The sequence below is a fragment of the Doryrhamphus excisus genome, chromosome 20 (assembly GCF_030265055.1).
Source record: "Doryrhamphus excisus isolate RoL2022-K1 chromosome 20, RoL_Dexc_1.0, whole genome shotgun sequence".
Classification (NCBI taxonomy): Eukaryota; Metazoa; Chordata; class Actinopteri; order Syngnathiformes; family Syngnathidae; genus Doryrhamphus; species Doryrhamphus excisus.
The window spans coordinates 14,699,823-14,719,204 of NC_080485.1; the positions used below are offsets into that span (position 1 = coordinate 14,699,823).

Genomic DNA, 19,382 nt, shown 5'->3' on the forward strand with positions numbered 1-19,382 from the left:
GCCCGGGGGGTCATTTGTGGCTCACAAGTGTTTTTTGGTGGCCTACTTCTGGCATATTTCCAACATAAAATTAAGCAAACATTTAAACAATTTCTATTTGTTTTGCCAACTGTCACACAAAACTGATATGTAGACTGTTTCTATTTTAATAATATGTGATGTATTGTAATGTATTGTACAAGCTATTGTTTTTAGCGTAAAAAAAGGTGGAAAAATATTAAATTTTAGGACTAACTTGCGTTTTCTTTGTTGTTCTTCCTTTGTGATGATAGCAAATATAGGACCACTGCCATAAAACGTACTGTGGCTGCAATATACACCGCAAAAGTTAACGGGTGATGTCCTACAAGTTATTAAGGTAAGGTTATTAATGTAAGCACATAATTTTTTTTTTCATATACAGTTTCTTTTTTCAGTATTTTGATTTACTTTCAGTTTTATTTCATTGCACCTTGTATATTATTGTTTTTTTTTACACTTATAAGAATGTTAAAAGGGTTCACAAGCTAACAGTTTGACCCTGGATTGCATTGTTGTGTGTTTTTCTTTTTTTGAGCGGCGGCCATGAATGGCTATGTTTAACATATTCCAAGGTAAAAATCCAAGCACTTTTTTGTAGTACTTTTTGGCACCTGACAGCCATGAAAAACTACACAGCAGTCCGAGTGTACTTTATCTGTATTATGAGACATACTTTTATGTTCTAAACATCGACTATCCAAATGTATTCAAGCACTTTTTCAATACTGCATTCAAATTCAAGCGTTCTCAATAAGTAGTCCCCGTGGGAACTTTTGCAGTCAAAGCCTCTTGCAGCGGCGCTCTTGCAACATCAGTTTGCATGATGGTGTGACAGCAGGAAATGCAAAAGCGGGCCATACTGTATATTATTGTGAATATGGGCTTATCTTCTCAACTGTGAAATGGAGGGAAAATGCAAACCGAGCATGCTCCTTATGAGGTACGCTCTCTTCTGACACGATTCGAGGACACTTCCAGAGCAGTAAACCAAACCGTGAGAGTGAAATACACACACACACACACACACACACACACACACAAACAGTCCCAGGTATTCCCCATTAGGGAGCCCTGCTGGTGTTAAACCAGTTTTTTGTTGAAGGTGTCCACAGAGATCAAGCAAGCCGCCATGCAACAGCAAAGAAGGGCAAAACAGGCCACTTCCTGGCCCGCAGAAGAAAAGGAACCTGCAATCATCAGTCATCATCATCATCATCATCAGTCGAAGTTCATCGCACGCCAGCGTTGCTATTTAAACGCAAAAAAAGTTTAAAGGAAGCTGTGTTCGAGCAATGATTCTACTTGCAATGGTTGGTCAACTTTGTCCCTCCATTTTGTTGGCACAGCACAAAGACATAGCAAAAGTGTTGGCTTTGTAAATGCTGCATGATAAAAAAATAAATAAATAAATAAAAACCAGGTAATCTCGAGCCTTTTAAACAAAAGGCACAGTTTTCCCAATTGCTGTTTAGTCAGAGACAGAAGTCCGTTCTTGAAGTCAAGTTTTTGCACAGTTGTGCATCGTTTTTGTGTCCTTGTTAGACTAAACTAACTTGGATTAGCAGCCATACCAGGAGATTGATGCAGAGGACTGACAGTTGTTGATAGTAGACCTCTATGCAAAAATGTACATCCTTCTTTGAAAATCATCTGATTCATTTTAATTGTTTGGGAAATGGATAAAAATGTTTGTGAAATGGAAAAAAATGTTTGTGAAATGCATGAAAATGTGTTTTTCTTTGGTAAACAAAGAAATTTGCAATTGATCCCAAACTTTTGAGCGGTAGTGTAAGTATTTTATACTTTGAATGATATGTCGTCACTACAATATCCCACTTATTCTGTGTGAAAGGCACAAACAAGTATTCTCTTTTAAGAATGCAATCAATGTGCATTCTGGTGACAGTTTGACCCTGGAACGGATTAAGCCCTTACTTCGAATAGGAACAATTGGAAAAGTTGTTGTTGTTATTTGTCTTCTTGCACAGTTGTGCATCGTTTTTGTGTCCTTGTTAGACCCAGTTTGTGCTGCTCTCTGAAGGGAGTAGTTAACAGCATGGTAAGAGATTTTAGTTTTAGTTTTTAGATTTTTAGATGGCTTTTCTAATAATCTATTAGCCTTATGAAATGATGAACTTGGATTAGCAGCCATACCAGGAGATTGATGCAGAGGACTGACAGTTGTTGATAGTAAGCCTTTCAAATTGTTCTTTGAAATTCATTTTAATTGTTTGGGAAATGGATAAAAATGTTTGCGAAATGCATGAAAATGTGTTTTTATTTAGTAAACAAAGACATTTTGAAGTGATCCCAAACTTTTGAGCAGTAGTGTATGTCATACCTGTCTATGACAAAGGTAGTAATTGGACTGTATTTGCCTTTAATCAAATGCCTTTGAATCCTGCCCAAAGTTCCCACCGATGGAGTACTAAGTATTTTATACTTTGAATGATATGTCGTCACGACAATATCCCACTTATTCTGTGTGAAAGGCACAGACAAGTGTTCTCTTTTAAGAATGCAGTCAATGTGTATCCTGGTGACAGTTTGACCCTGGAACGGATTAAGTCAATTTCCCTTACTTCCAACAGGAACAATCGGAAAAGTTGTATTTGAGCGTGGTAAATCAGTTTTAAGGGCGCAGCATGACTCATCACAACAAATGTTGATTTGACCTCGGGCCTCGTGTTCCTCGCTGCTCTGACAACAGAAACAGCGGCGCGTCCTATTGTTTCAAGCCACCGGCATTCAAATGCATATGCATTACGCTCACTTTTAAGAGTCACAATGAGGAGTGACTAATGGCTGTCATCAGAGGAAGCAAACATGCAATGTGCGGTTGCAGATTGCATGGCATCTCTTCAGCTTCTTCGACACTTTTGTTTGGTCTTGAAAAAGTGTGTGTGTGTGTGTGTGTGTGTGTGTGTGTGTGTGTGTGTGTGTGTGTGTGTGTGATGCACATGAACAGCTTGATGTGTGACCACACAGATAGTAAATGTAGGGGGATTTTGGAGCTGGGTGCAGACTAACATGCAGCAACAGGTTAGCCATACATTCAACCACACAAAAAAACACATGAATCAACTACTTACATACAGTTCACCTGAATAGGTGAAAGTATGTAGTATATTATAAAGCGTATTCACATACAATGTTAGACTAAAATACAAACAAAATGTCCTACAGCAAATTAGCACTGTTGTCATGTTGCGTAGAAAATACAAGTCAATAACAAGTTACAATAACAGTGTTATTAACACATTTACTACCTGGCCAGCAGAGGCTCTTCCCAAGTTAGGACATCTTCATGGAGAGGAGAAAGGGAAAGTTTGAGAAAAGTTCCAATGCGGTCTCAGCCGCTTGAGGAGCGAACCAAGACTGCGAGCAGCTGAGAGCTGCTAGCTGCTTTCTGCTCTCGGCTTTCCATCCTAACAATGTCCGCTTTCAGGTCGACCTCGCCGGAGGGGGGGCGGGGCGGGCAGCCGTAAACTACTTTCTCAACACTTAACAATAACGCTTGTGAGAACAGAAGTCAAACATGTATGCAATTTAGTAAAAAATTAAGAGCGGTGTAAATCAAAAAGTTAACTATTTGTACAGCAGATGCGACTAAAACATGATAGACGTAAAGAGAACACCCCTGTCAAGTTGGTATGTTCCACTGTGGTCCTCCCCCAGGCATTTACAATACCCGTGTGCTACTTTTGCCACTCCACCGCTTTCAGATACTCTTAAAGTTACATTACATTTTCAGCCTTTTAATGATTCTTTTATAGTTTATTTAAAGTCATTTTACCTTCATAATCACATTGTAGAAACTCATCTGATTTAGTCTAAACGTATTTCAATAACTTATTTTATTTATATTTAAAAGTATTGTTTTTTTTCCACTTAATCGCTGCAATAATCATGTTACCTCAAACGCACCTTGATATGCACCACCTGTAAAATGGGTAAAGGCTTGGACCAGTGGCTTTCTATTGTATTGTGACTGAACTTGAAACTGAAACCATGAAAATGCAACAAAATGGAGTGCATACAGGCGTTTTTAAGAGTTAATTACATGTTGAGTACGAGAAATGTGTACTCGTTGGCAGATCAGAACATTTTTGCAACCCCGGACATGGAAGAAGTTGAGAACTTGTGAATAAGAAAATTTGATTTTTGTTGAGTGCATTTACCGACATTGGATTTTAGCATCTTTGATACACAAAATATATCAGAACTTCCATTCATTTTTCTGTATGCAACCCCGTGTGGAAAAGACACCCTTACTGTAACGTGCATCTTCTAAAATCATCTCCTTTCCCACCCCCACCTGGCACTCCTGCCATGGAAAACTTCCCTGCAACATGTTAGAGTAATTCCCCCCACCATAAAATCCTATTAAGACACCTTCAGACCCAGAGGAGCAAGAAAATTAAAAAAAACAGTGTAACTATTTGCATAAAATGAAAGCGTAGTATTCATGCTAGCCGTGGCACCATGTCCGCACGCTGATAGGTTAACATTACAAGCGGAATTAAAGCATCGTTTTGGAACCAGCGCCAACGCCAAAGTGCTGACTGCGGGCTTTTGTGCAGGACAGCTCGATGCCAAACAGCATATTATGGTCTCATACCATAAATGATTTATAACGGGATGTTTTTTGACATGATAGTACAGCATGTGAAGATGCAGGCAGAATGTAATAAACCATAATAAACGTGAAAAAGGGCGGCGTAATGGATTGAGCGTGAGATGAGCGTTTCGCCAGTTCTAGTAAAAACTTGCGTGTGTTTGCACGACAGCACGGCGCGGTGACTCCCATTGGAACACTGGCTTCCAATTAGAAGTGCGGAGTAGTTATTTATGATGGCCGTGGCAGGGAAGCCTCATGGCCTCTTGTTTATTCATTATGTCAGCAGCTCTTAATCACGACTCTCAGGACCCCAAAGCCTCCTGATTAGCTCATTAGCTTGGGAGGCTTTTTTTTGTTTTTTTGTTTGGACTTGACAGATGGCTGCAGTTAACTACCCTGGGTCAGGCACTTAGGGGAAGACCAGAATGATAGAAGCCTCTTTTTCCTCAGAAACCGTGAAACAGGTCTGACAATAAAATGTATTTGCATTTTACACAGAATATTGCCAGACATCGGCTGCACGGTGGTCAAGTGGTAAGCGTGCAGACCTCACAGCTAGAAGACCCGAGTTCAATCCCACTCTGTGTGGTGTTTGCATGTTCTCCCTGTGCATGTGTGGGTTTCTCCGGTTTCCTCCCACATTCCAAAAACATGCTAGGTTAATTAGCGACTCCAAATTGTCCATAGGTATGAATGTGAGTGTGAATGGTTGTTTGTCTATATGTGCCCTGTGATTGGCTGGCCACCAGTCCAGGGTGTACCCCGCCTCTTGCCTGAAAACAGCTGGGGGGTGCTCCAGCACCACCGCAACAAATTTTGCCATACTATTTATATTTAGCCAAACAACGATGCTACAACATTCATTCATTTTCTACCGCTTTTTCCTCACGAGGGTCGCGGGGGTGCTGGAGCCTATCCCAGCTGTCTTTGTGCGAGAGGCGGGGTACACCCTGGACTGGTCGCCAGCCAATCACAGGGCACATATAGACAAACAACCATTCACACTCACATGATGCTACAATATAAACTGCATAAACCCATCCTCTCGCCCGAAGACAGCTGGGATCGGCTCCAGCAACCCTCAGACCTCACAGCTCGGAGACCCAAGTTCAATCCCACCCTCGGCCATTTCTGTGTGGAGTTTGCATGTTCTCCTCATTCCGGTTATTTGGTGGGGCCAGTAAATAGCTTGACTTCTCAAAACAATATGCGTTCAAAAGAGTAATGCATGTGTTTAGATGTGAATAACACCATTATCACATTATGTTCTTAGCTTTTTGTAAAAAGTCAAGGATTTCAGTGGAGGAATGATGTTTTGGTTAACTGGTGGGGGCCAGCTTGACTTCTCAAAACAATATGCGTTCAAAAGAGTAATTCATGTGTTTAGATGTGAATAACACCATTATCACATTATGTTCTTAGCTTTTTGTAAAAAGTAAAGGCCAAAACAACACTATTGCCCCGACCAGTCCAGGGTGTACCAGCTGGGATAGGCTCCAGCACCCCCTGCGACCCTCGTGAGGATAAGCGGGATTTTTTTGATATGATTTGACGTTGATTTTGGTGGAGGAATTATGTTCCGGTTAATTGGTGGGGCGACTAAATAGCTTGACTTTTCAAAACAATATGCGTTCAAAAGAGTAATTCATGTGTTTAGATGTAAATAACACCATTATCACATTATGTTCTTAGCTTTTTGTAACACGTAAAGGCCAAAACGACACTATTGCCCCAACCAGTCCAGGGTGTACCAGCTGGGATAGGCTCCAGCACACCCGTGACCCTCGTGAGGATAAGCGGGATTTTTTTTATATGATTTGACATGGATTTTGGTGGAGGAATGATGTTCCGGTTAATTGGTGGGGGCACTAAATAGCTTGACTTCTCAAAACAATATGCGTTCAAAAGAGTAATTCATGTGTTTAGATGTGAATAACACCATTATCACATTATGTTCTTAAGTTTTTTGTAAAAAGTAAAGGCCAAAACGACACTATTGCCCCGACCAGTCCAGGGTGTACCAGCTGGGATAGGCTCCAGCATACCCGTGACCCTCGTGAGGATAAGTAGATGTATGGATGGACACCATTTTTCCATTTTTAGTTGAAAACATCCCCTTAAACACGGTCCTGCAGGGTGGATTTACAGAAAGATTTTTATGCAAAAACATGGCATTCTGTCATTGGGCTCCTTTTAACAGGAAACGCATTGTCTCCTTTGGGTTCGTCTGAAGCAAAAATCACAGTTTGGCTTAGCAATCACCACAAGTGCACTCAGATGAGTACTTTAACAGTAAAAAAAAAAAAAGGGTGTGTTGAGAGCGGGTGCACATTGACTCCGTTCACAAATGAAAGGCTCTTAATTCCACATGACTTGGGAATCTTCTCCTGATTCCAAACCAGCATTTCTTCAAACCGGGGCCAAGTGCTCATCAGAGCTAAGAGGTTCCATGTGAAAACAGTTTGACGTGATCAAAAGATCCGCAGCAGGCGTACGCATTACTCAGCCGTTTCAGCTCGTTTTTTCGTCAATACGCTTTAATAGCTTTCACCCCGGGGGACGAATAAATGTCTTGTCAGTGAACATGGCTTCTTTTGGTTACGACACACAAGACAAACCTTAGTCCCGACAGTTGCATTAAAATAGCTTGATGATAAAACCTGCTGCGGCATGAACACACCTTTAGCAATAGCGCCTTGGGGGTTTATAGTGTGCATTATTAATGGCCGAATTGGATCGTTTCCTGTTTTTGATATCCGCTAGTTGCACAAATGATCACTGAAAGTTGCACCATAATTTTTTTAGGGGGGGGGTTTCGACCACAGAAAGCTAATCACATGAGAGATTCGGCTTAGTTGTTACGCCAGATTCACTTCCTGACCGGCACTGGACATGTCCAGTTGCTGGGAATCTAACTCATGCCGTTTGCACGTACCACCAAGGACACCGAAAGCTGCACTCTTAATAGAAAAAATGATTCATTTATTGAAAAATCAAAAACAGACACATTAATGTACTCGTTTAAATATTAATGCAGTCACACTGTTGCCCTTCTTGCCTCCAAACTGGAAAGTGGGTGTGGGTAACTCTTGCACAAGTTCAAATCCTGTAAGACACCAAAGAGGGGAAATAAAATAAGTAATTCGTTACATTTGTGTACCATGACCAAAAGGCCTAAATAAACGCTTTAACATCCTCCAATTGCTCTCACAGGCCCCTCACGGCCCCCTTCAGGCATTCTCGTGTAACTGCACTCATGTGATATATTGTTTGTGTTGCAAGGTGCTCACCAAAAATTGTTACATCTATTTAAAATTGATTTACAATGCATTCTGAATCAGTTAATCGGGGATCGATTGTCTATGTCTGCTGAGGCCGAAAGGGGGAGCTCGTGGCCGCGGCGCTACATCCTGGATGATGATGCCAGAGGGAGACATCGTGTCTGGCCATCCTTATTCACATATTTCCCCCTTTTCAGGTATGTCACGGGCATTATATGTGTTGTGTTGTAACATGTGAGCATTTTTGATCATGTTTGGTGCATTTTGGAAACTTTTTGAGACATAGTTTGGTACCACGTTGTAGATGCTACATGGTACTGTAAGCTAGCTAACCGACGTCTGTTAGGAGGGTAATGGCACGGTTTATGTTTAATGTAAGTATTTGTTTAGATAGATATATACAGTATATGTTCTTTCTTTAGATGTTTAAAATGCAAATGCTTTGTGTTTGAGTTGTCTGAGAAAGTAGAAAAGGACACTATTTGTTGTTTTGTTGATTTGCTGTGCGGGTCTACTTGTGGGAAACAAAATGGCTACCGTGTGCTTGACATACATGTTTTTTTTATGTGTGAAATAAATTTTAAAAAGTATTCTGGGTGAGGATGCCAGAGGGAGACATTGTGTGTGACCATCCTCATTCACATATTTCCCCCTTTTCAGGGTTGTACCACTTACAGGAGGGGTGGGGTGATGGCTCATGGGCCACTTGCCAAAAGTACAAAAACTTCAGACAGTTGTTGCCTGGAGCTTAACAGCCTGGCAGGTAACCGTCACGATTGAAGAGCTGTGTGTTGACTGATGGTCAGACAACAAAAGAGCCCAAATGTAAATGTTTGTGCTTCAATGCCAGAAGCCACAAAATGTTTCAATGTATTTTGCGCTTGTGAATACAACACGGCTACAAATAAAACGAGAAATGCAGTCACACACAATCACAACGTATCCCTCCTGACATCAGCAAAATACAGATAAAGTGTGGTTGCTCTACCTAGTGGTCAAGTTAGTGAATTACATTATGCATCAAAATCAAAGATAGTAAAAACAGGCTGATTCATCACTGTAATGGAAATAACGCGGCACAACAATAATAAGATCCCCCCCCCGGCTCACCTTCAGCGAAACGCTCAAGCAGCTGTTCTTTAGTCCAGTTACAGGACGTGATGGAGAAGAGACCCTGGTCCTTCAGAGCGTCTTTTAAAGCTCGCACATAACGTTTTTTGACCTCACTGCTGTGGTCAGGGCTTAGGCTAATGGCGTCAAACGTTCCTTTGTCGATGCAGACGTCGAAACCCTTCAGCTGCCCTTGACAGAAGTCCACCTCCTGAAAAAGAAAGGTTTAAAAGAATAGGACGAATAAGAAGGATTTCAGAACAAAATGTACATTACAAGAAAAAACATTTTATTAGATTTTTACAAAATAATTTACGAGAACAAAAATCATAGTTCAAGGTTCTAATCCCCCCCCCCAAAAAAAAATATAACTTCACAGGAATAGCCTTGATTTGATTTTGGTTTACAAGAATAATGTTGCAATGTAATTATAATATAATATTGTGATTTTAGGAGAAAAACAGCAAAAAATAAGTCAAAAAACATAAAGAAGAGAAAGTAAATTAAAGTCAAACTTTTACAAAAAAAACCCACTTCAAAAGTCATAATTTTATGGAAATATTCTAAAGAAAGTCAGAATTTGATTTTTATTTTAAGTTCTAATTTTTATGTTGGGGGAAAAAGAAATTAAAAAATGTATATTACTGAAATAAAACATAAATTAACTGGCATCAGGTTGTAATTTAATGAGGAAAAAAAGTCAAATTTACAGTAAAAAAAAAAGGGAGAAAAGAAAATTGGCAATATTTTACGATAATCCCTTTAAAGTCATAATTTTGTGACAATAAAGTTGTAATATTTCAGAAATGAAGTGGGGGGGGGTTATAATAAGTTATGGACAATTATCAGTCCATTACAATAAAGCCAAACATGTTTTTTTTTTTTTTACTGTTGACTTGGACTTTTCCGAGACTATTCTCATATACACATACATATTTTCTTCAGCCCCAAATTTAATCCTTGTTTTCCTTCTTAGTGATGTCCTTGGTACGTCATTAAGGACAGGAACATTCTTTTCAGTCTTTGAAGTGCGTGCGTCTGACTCGACTTGTACACCCTCAGGCTTCACATGTACACAAACACGGGAAAATGCAAATAAAAATAAAATAACTGGGGGGGGCTCGGTACACAGTACATACATGCAGAGGAAAACACACCCATCGGGACTGCCAATACAAAGCAGATGTGCGTTCATACATCCAGCCAATTTCTTTGCTGGTTTTGAAATGTGAATGGTGGCCACCCTTCGATCACTTTCAGGGCCATCTTCCTAGACGTCTGCCACATGCTCAACACAGCAGAAACCCAGGCAAGGAGCCACTGGATTGTGGAAAAACTGTGACACGCCAGCCATCTTTCACATATTGATGCATGGATGTTGTTTCGATCATGGCAACACACACACACACACACACACACACACAAAAAACCCACCTCAACTTTGACATGTGTTAGGTTCTCTGCTTGCAGAACACTTTTTGCCAGCTGTACAGAAGCTGTGGAATAATCTATTCCTGTTAAATTCCTGAATCCGTGTTTAGCCTTTTGGAAAAAGGAAAGAAAAGACAAAATGAATACACTTAGAGAAAATCTTATATCGCAGTCAGCATTAGCTACAATGCTATTAACTACGCAGTGTCGTGGTCTTCCACCTCCCAATAAGCCTGTCTCTGACTCCTTCCAATCCATACACAGAGAACCTACTGTATGTGTATATTTTTCATACCAGTTCGACCAAAAAGGCTCCATTTCCTGTGCCAATGTCAAGAATGGCAGAATCTTCTGGAACTTTCGCGGTGCCCATCCATTTTAGCACACGGCTCATGCTTTCCTCACCAAACCTTGCAGTGGAGTAACAAAAAACAAAACATTATGCTAAGTTACAGTGAGGTGACAAAAGTGTTTATTTTCTTGCAATACATTTTCAATGTACATCCACGTTCATATTATGAATTAGAGTTGTGAAAAGAGTGGAGTCGTAGTTTCGGACGGTGGAATTCTGTCCATAAAGAAATGTAAACAAAATGTAAACAGTATTGTGGTAGTTTTGATTACCATATCTCACCAACGTCACCGATGTCCTTGAATGTTTCCAGTTCCCTTTGGTATGCATCGTCCCAACTGGAGATAATATTTAGCAAACATTACAATAATAAATTACAACTAATACAATGAAGTTGTCATTTATTTCCCTTTCCCTCACGCCCACCCCTCCGGGTGGCAACCACTCCCCTATCGATGGTTCCGGGGTGAATTATGTACCGGCAACCTAGCACTACACAATACTATATATTGTACTTTTTACCTTGTTTATTTATACATAATTTGACTTGATGTGGTCCAACAGTCAAATTAAATCAAGTAATTAATTAAAGTTACGATTAATTAAAAGTACGATTTATTTACCTTTCCGTTTTTTCCCCGATTACCGAGTCGAGTCGCTTTTCTTTTTTTGATCCGCATACTGATATCGTACGAAAATATGTACTTTTAAGGACTCTCTTTACACAGAACACAAACGTTCAGTGTTAGATTTTTTCATCATAAAATACGGGTTTTGTCACATTGCTACTATCTAGGTAAAACGTAACAACAATAAAAGATTCGGTCCTTGACAAATACTAGTAAAATCAAACTCTTACTATTCCTTCGTTCCTAGTTGTGAAGTGTCAAAGTCGTTCTCCGAGCCGCTGTCCTCTTCTGAGTCCGAAGTGTGTGTGCTTCTCTCGTGGGCGTCCATGTTGTTTTTAATTGTATGGCGCATAAAACACTACTTTTCCCACAAGGCATTGCGCCCCAGTGACGCCCGTTTCCAACCGCAGGGGGCAGTGGGATTGATAGGGATGTTTCCATCATGGCGGCATCCATTTCAGGTTATACTTTTAGTTCTGTGTGTTACCACAGCGCCAATAGCAACTCCGATCATGTGAGTATTCCACGTAATGTCGCCAAAGACAAAGAAAGATGCTCAATTGTGTTTTCCCCCGGCGTTGTTTATCAGCGCCATTAGTTTGTGTTGTTTGCCAGTGTCATTATCCTGTTGCTGGCTAGCTAGTTATGGTGTCGTCTATTTACCGGTGGATGTGCTCATTATAGAGAATATACAACGCTCTACGTCAATGCAGAACTTCTGTATTTAGGCAATATTTATTACGGTTTCACGCTACATAAGTGACAAAACATGATCAATAATCACGGCAGACTATTTGTGTTGTTTTAGAACAGGAAGTGCCTGAAGTTCCAGGAAATACTCAGCTGTTAGCTACTTTGCTTGCTAGCAATTGTTTCTAGTTTAGTGACCGAGTATATCATCTAAGAAAAAATGTAATTGAGTTTAATAAGAGGCTAAAACTCTGTTTTTATGTTTCTCGTTTCCGCATTGAGAGCTGCGCTTGTCACCAACTTGACGCCTGCTAGCATGACGTCACCATTACCGTACTTTTAGCTGTTTTTTAATCTGGATAACCACTGGTTTCTTTAATCGGTGACAAAATTGGAAAGAAAGGCTTTGTTACAGTAAAGCTCAAGCCAACACCCCAACTACTGTCAATCAAAGTTGCTTCCAAACAAAGATGAGTGCTCACTGCATGTTTGTCAACATTCCTAAAACAGCTGCGAGTTCTACGTGTTGTGCATCTTAATTTCTTAAGACAGGTGTAAAAATAAGTTAACCAGTGCTGTAATAAAAGATGCATTGTGAATTTTTCACCTTTGTCCTAAAGAGCATTTAAAAGTCCTGTATGTTGGTTTAAGTATCTGAGTGTAAGATGTGTTTGTATGTACAGGAGGGCTTCCTTTTAGGAGAAGTAAGGCAAGAAGAGACTATCAGCATCAGTGACACACAGATGAGCAATGCAGAACTGCTCCAAGTAGTAGGTAAGACCTCCGCTATCGGGTATGAAATTATAGGACTAATCGATTTAGCTATTCTATATTCATAAACTTAAAGGGGACCTATTATGCCTTTTCTACTTCTCTGAGCTATACACATTGTTACAATGTTGTATTCTCGTATTAAATTATGCCAAAGTGTCTGGAAGTGAGCCCTGGAAGATGTTTTGGATGGCTCTGCACGCTTGTTTTTTTTTCTAACACCGAGTTCTACCGACGTCAATGCGATATGGATTTCCTTATATGGGCTGCAGATTGCCTGCACTTCACAAACACGGATCTACATATCCGTAAAACCTCAGGAGTGCTTGGGAGTGTGACCAATCACAGAGCAGTGGCCGTAGCACGTGTCCTGGGGGAGGAGCAAATCAAACAGACCGTATGGGTTGGAAGCAGGAAGTCCATGGAGTCCAGGTTATTGTGTGTAACTGCTCTATAGGAGTCGACAACTCAATACAAAGCACTGAAAATGAGCATAATGGGTCCCCTTTTTACAGTTATCCACTGTATGTAAGGTGCTTACCATGTAAAATATATATATATGATATTGTAAACAATATATAAATATCTTAATGTAATGTCAGTTATTAACAAAACATATTTCTCTGTTTGCTTCCAACAGAAATCCATAAACATGACCCTTGCGCACGGTTGTTTAGGTAAGCTCTTGGCAATTATATTTAATATGGATGCTAAGGGTTTGTTTTTGTATTTAATTAAATAGCCAGCCACTTTATACCCATTTTAGGACGTTGGATGACCCCATCTGACAAGATTGTGTTACAGTAGCAGGCATGTAAACAGAGTATTTTTTTTGTCTCCCTCGCACCAGCTTTTATGACTACGCAGGGAAAGTCAATGAAGAAAATCTCAACAGCGTTCTAAAAGATAGGCGAAAAGTAAGTGATGTTTTGGGTTTTTTTGGAGTTCCTTTCTTTGTCGTAGTTCACACTTTGCCATGCCAAAAGTCACCCCAATCAATGCACGTGATGGATGTCATGTTTATCTTCCCGCAGAATGTGATCGGTTGGTACCGCTTTCGGCGAAACACGCAGCAGCAGATGTCGTTCAGGGAACAGATCATCCACAAACAGCTGACTCAGCTGCTGGGCGTGCCCGACCTCGTCTTCCTCCTTTTCAGCTTCATCTCCACGGCCAACAGTTCCACGCACGCGCTGGAGTATGTGCTCTTCCGACCGAACCGCAGGTACTGATGGACAGTTCCTGTGAATCACTTTTTACAGTGTGCTGTAGTTGGCTATTTTATGGGTGGGAGCGCTCACTGGTCATGTCCCCACTCAGTAGGTACAACCAGAGGATCACCCTTACCATCCCAAACCTGGGAAATACAAGCCAGCAGGAGTATAAGGTCTCCTCCGTGCCCAACACCTCGCTCAACTACGCCAAGGTCATCAAAGAACACGGGTAATATTTGGACTCAGTGTCAATCAGGCTTGTTGCATAAAGTTCCATAACAGCAGCGTGACAACTGTGTCGTGCCTATGATGTACCAAAGGGCGCACACACACACACACACACATTGATCTGGTGGAGTTAATCCCTCCACTATGTAATTTTTAAAGCAGGGCAAGAATTGAACAGTGGAATTTATTACACTTCAATCACAAATCACCAAAATGTTACCACAACAATGACTTTCTAGTAAGATTTCCCACTGATTTCCCACTTTCCCACAATCAACCTCTCTGCAGGGCTGAATTCTTCGACAAAGACGGCGTGATGAAGGACATCCGAACAATATTTCAAGTCTACAGTGCGCTGCAGGATAAAGTACAGGTGAGCAGTTGATCCTCATCATCTTTATCGTCACCATTTTGTCGTTTGGACTTCAGTCGTTCTTCCTCCTTGTATGTTTTTTCAGGCCGTGTGTGGGGAGGTAGAACAAAGTGAACGTGCGAAGGAGAAAATTCAAGAAGACGTGAACAAACTGAAACAGGAAATTGCTCTCAGGAAACACAAGGTGGCGGAAGAAGAGAGGCGTAAGTGCTTACACTCTGCCCGTTGTGTATAAAACACCCGATGTGGTTGGTAAGGAGCCCAAACACGCCTCCAAGAAGGAAGGTGGAGGAGTACAAGGTGTCGTGACTTCCACCACCAGTAATGTCATCATAGAGCAGGGGGTCTCAAACTCAATTTACTTGGGGGGCCACTGGAGCTCGGGTCTGGGTGAGACTGGGCTGCATCAGGTTTTCAAAAAAAAACAAAAAAACGCATTTATTAAAAACAAAAACATTTTAAAAATCTTCGCTTTGGTTCCAATTTACAAGAAATACAAGAAAAGAATACAAGAAAAGCTCTGATAAAACATTCCACTGTTCTCAAATATCATACTTTTTATTTTTCTACACAAAATAAGATGAAAAATAAATAAACAAATAAAGAAAATCAATCAATCAGTAATAAATAAATAAATATAATTATAATAATAAAACGGCAAATAATAAAAACTTAAGAAACCACATATAGTTGGTGGGTAGACAAATTATTTTTTTCAGATTAAAATGAACAAAGCATTATTAGAGCCCTGTAGACATGACAAAACACGACTATAGTCACATTTATACTCTTTTTTTATATACAACATATTGCGCAACTGCAGGGTCTTGAGACACATGCTAACTCGCAAACTAGAGAGCTAGCGACCTTAAACGGTAGCCTTCAAGTTATTTCCTTTAAACTTAAATAGCCAAAAACTTACCACTTCCACACGGATAGGGAGGATAACTATTAACAGTTATTTAACCTTTAACATGAACATGAATCAAACGTAATAATTTTTTCTGGGTACATGATACCATACAGCATCCATATCAAACTTGCGCGGGCCGCACTAACATTAAACTTTCATATCAAGGCGGGGGCCTCAAACTAGTGTCCTGCGGGCCGCATGTTTGAGACCCCTGTCATAGAGGGTTCCAGTCACAAACCGCTACTGTTGTTGAAATGCCTGACATAAACACTTCCACGTCCTGTTAACTGTTGTGTCCTCTGCTCCACAGGGCTCCGTGAAGCCCAGAATCCAGACTCCCACTCCACTCCAGAGGAAAACACGGAACCTTCCGAAACGTCTCATCTATCGAGAATATCTTTCCATACGCCCTCCGCACCGGAGCGGCCCAGCATCTCATCCGACCCGCCCTCATACGCTGACCTCATGTCCCAAAGCGAATCTCTTCTCTCCTCCTCTTCCCCGCCTACCAGTGCTGCTCTACTGCCCCGGCCTCAGGCTGTGGGGTCTCCGGGACACCCCACCCCGGGCCCACTAGGGATTATCTCAAGCTTGGGCCTCGGCGCCACCTCAAATCCCGTCAGCACTCCCAGCCCCCCGTACCTCGGCAACGGGGACGGATCAAGCTCTGATTCGTTAGACAGACAAGCAGCGGGTCAGGAGTTTGACGACGACGATGACGACGAAGACGAGGACAGTAGCGAATACGAGAACCTAGTGAGCGAAGCCGCCCGTCTGCCCGTGAGCCCCGCCACCCTTTTAGCACGAAGCCGGTCGTCCGCCCTGGGTCCTGACGGGGACACCCGCGGCTCACAGACCACATAGAAACGTGCCGCCAGGTGTGGACAGGACACGCGCAACTGACGCACCTTCTCAAGCAATCAAAGATAGACAAAGAAGTGCCAGTCCTGAAAGTGAAAGGCATGTGCAGCTGGTGTCCCGCTATATGTCCTGGTTCTGTCTCCATTTTAAGGGGAACTCATGTCTCACTGGAGGGGTGTGTGTCTTTTTTTTTGTGTTTCTTTTCGGAAAGGGGATGCTGTCTCTGTACTTTTTTTTTTTTTGAACGCGTTTCGTCGGCTCCGATAATGCAGATGCTACTTCCAACCGTTGCGTTCTAGTACACAAAGGCAGGTCCTGCTCCGCTTTGTTTCACATTTTCATCACTAAACTCCGAGCACCCACTCTTGCAGTACTTTTGCACTATTTATTGCCTTCTTTTTAGCGACCTCTCAAAGAAACACAAAGGGAGAGAATCAATCAGCCTTCCAAATAACGTTGAAAGAAGTCCTACTTTTTATTATGGTTGAAAAAATCAAGGAAAGACTTAAATGTAACTAGACTTACTTTCACGTGCACAACTGTCACACTTATTGGGATTATGTGCTTACCTGTAATTATTACATTAGCAATCCAGCATGAAGTGGAGTCACAGATTTGTCATGTAAGTGACTGATAGATCTCAAACTAAATTACGCCACTTATGGGTGCTTCATATATATATATATATAAATGTATATTTTTGTCTTTTGGTGTCAGTTAACTTCATTAAATCGGCACGAATGTCTTACTCTTCTGGGAGAGGGGGTAAAAAAAAAAAACACTGAAATTGTATCGCGCTTTGCTGCACTTAAAAGTTAAAATGTACGATTTCCTTTTTTTTTTAATCTATGTGCTGTACCAATGAGGTCATGTCATTACCACTTGTATAGTCCCACTTTGACACCCACTCTGCTCATCTTTTGTACATTGTACACACACACACACACAGGGTTTCAAACACAAACACAATGTACTGTAGCTTTACTAACCAGATGCTCACGTTTTTCCCTTCTATTGCTGCAACACGGAAAGCTATACCACTAAACGACAAAACTGGCTGCTATTTGCACTCCACACTGCTCCTTGTCTTGTTGCTAACTTATAACCACCGGAAGCTCACTTCTCGTCCGATAGTTATCTGTTTAAAAGTATAAATGTACGGCTAAAATAACCCCTGTAGTGTGTGAATTCTAACAATATAGTTGAGAATACATGCCATGTATTTTTTTAATCTGATTGGATTAATATTGCATGCGTGATCTTGGGCAATAAGATTTTGCTTCAGTGCATTCCAATTTACAGTATTGGCAGTTACCGTCTGCACAACTGTTCTTTTGGATGACACCTACACTTTGTCATATACAATTTAACCGAGTGTCGCGACTCTGGCTTTGCTGTCTATCTTGTTACAAACTGGAATCCTCACTGCAAAAGTCAAAGGGAACCTGCTCGGTGACTTGTACACCTGACCTAGATGTGAAATGTTACCAAAGCTTAAGCAATTTTGTCACGGATGCCGTTCTTTAATGGGCCGACCGGTACCTCTCGCAGGGCGTGTGTTCAATACGGTCACCGGCAGGTTGTACCCTCTGACATCCCAAACTGACACATTCTGAATCCAAGCTCGGCTTTTAGTTACGCAATCTGTACGCACGCCAGTTTGCCTTAGAGCTGTCTCATTTGCATCACTGATCAGGAACTGGCACTCTTTAAAAAAAAAAAAAAATGTTACTTCATATTCAACCTGAGTAACAAACACATCTCATCACATGATGTAGGACAACATGACATTTACTGTATGGCTTTCGCTGGAGAACTGGAGTTTAAACAAGGAACTAGATTAAATAATGAATGTACAGTCGACAAGGGAGGGAGTAGCATTTAGTTGACTTTTACTGATGGTGGTCCTTTGCTGTTACCCTTTTTGGGGCTTATTTGGGTAGTTCAGCCTTGTGTAACCTCGACTTGACGATCAAAAACCAGCAGGGCTGTGGTGCTGTGATCCAATGGTAGTTATTTTTTTTTTTAAGTATAAATTAAACACTCATGTACTCTTATTGTATAGAGTGATACTTCCCTTTCTCTTCTTTACCCAAATGGGACACTACGACACCTCCCTGAAGCACACACTTGAGGGACTCTTTAGGGTTTTTAATTTGGATTTGTGCACTTGGAAGAAGACAAAAAATGTTTGAATGAGCACAGAGGGGGGGTGGAATAAATGAGACATGTATATGTGGTATGTGGTGTCTTTTCTTGCACACACAAATGAGATAGGGGTGTCTAAATTGTGGCTAAAAATGCCCCACGGTTTGAGACCTGGCCTCCAGATAATTTTTCATTATGTAGCTCTCAGTGGAAAAAGTTTGGACACCCCTGCAACTGAAAAAAGTCTCTTTTTTTTAACAATATTCCCTTTATTTTTCCCAGTATTTCCCAAACATTTATTTTTATATATATAGAAAACTGCCAGGTTGATATATTTATTGCATTATTTGTTAATCTCAGCCTGTATTTGCACACTCTTAATGGGTATTCCGCTCGTAGGACTGACATTGAAGCCCGAATGCATTACTGCAGGCTGCTTGCAGTATTTTTACGATGACATCATCCCTTTTGAGGCCATACCACGTGGTTAATTGCCACTGCTGCAAAACATATATCAATATACAGAAATACGGGCTAAATATCATAACTTGTACATTTATTTTTGTTTTTTAATCATCCCGACTCGTCGATTGCAAAGCGTAAAGAGTGAATTCACAACTGCAATTATTGTTATGATTACTGACGACATTGAAGTGTACTGTTTGCGCTGACATATCCCTTTAACGTGGACAATGAGGTACGTCGCTTCCGATTGGTTGAACGGAGAGGATGCACAGAC

The 19,382-nt window shown here is 41.0% G+C and overlaps 3 protein-coding genes across 6 annotated transcripts in view; 1 reads left to right on the top strand and 2 right to left on the bottom strand.

Moving 5' to 3' along the window:
- Positions 1-3,429, bottom strand: part of LOC131107968 (protein FAM53B-like) — a 39,879-nt gene extending 36,450 nt beyond the window's left edge. Inside the window, exon 1 of the mRNA XM_058058510.1 lies at positions 3,291-3,429. The gene's annotated coding sequence lies outside the window, so the exon portion shown is untranslated. The remainder of the gene's footprint in view (positions 1-3,290) is intronic.
- A 4,167-nt stretch (positions 3,430-7,596) lies between these two features.
- eef1akmt2 (EEF1A lysine methyltransferase 2) lies at positions 7,597-11,835 on the bottom strand. Of its 3 annotated transcripts, none has more exons than XM_058058962.1 (6): positions 11,676-11,835; positions 11,099-11,154; positions 10,760-10,874; positions 10,468-10,575; positions 9,034-9,244; positions 7,597-7,748 (listed from the first exon to the last, which is right to left on the bottom strand). In XM_058058962.1, the coding sequence occupies exons 3-6, from the start codon at positions 10,856-10,858 to the stop codon at positions 7,651-7,653; spliced, it is 516 nt and encodes a 171-aa protein (XP_057914945.1). In that variant the 5' UTR covers positions 10,859-10,874; positions 11,099-11,154; positions 11,676-11,835; the 3' UTR covers positions 7,597-7,650. The 3 variants fall into 3 exon arrangements, with proteins under 3 accessions (XP_057914945.1, XP_057914944.1, XP_057914946.1); XM_058058961.1 differs by having other exon boundaries at positions 11,089-11,154; positions 11,676-11,834; XM_058058963.1 differs by lacking the exon at positions 11,099-11,154 and having other exon boundaries at positions 11,676-11,794.
- On the top strand, positions 7,957-18,741 carry abraxas2 (abraxas 2, BRISC complex subunit). Of its 2 annotated transcripts, none has more exons than XM_058058960.1 (9): positions 7,957-8,120; positions 12,819-12,909; positions 13,547-13,583; positions 13,757-13,823; positions 13,941-14,131; positions 14,227-14,349; positions 14,637-14,721; positions 14,807-14,924; positions 15,945-18,741. In XM_058058960.1, exons 2-9 carry the CDS (start codon positions 12,879-12,881, stop codon positions 16,496-16,498), a joined length of 1,206 nt encoding a protein of 401 aa, XP_057914943.1. In that variant the 5' UTR covers positions 7,957-8,120; positions 12,819-12,878; the 3' UTR covers positions 16,499-18,741. The 2 variants fall into 2 exon arrangements, with proteins under 2 accessions (XP_057914943.1, XP_057914942.1); XM_058058959.1 differs by lacking the exon at positions 7,957-8,120 and adding an exon at positions 11,699-11,959.
- The last annotated feature ends 641 nt before the right edge of the window (positions 18,742-19,382 follow it).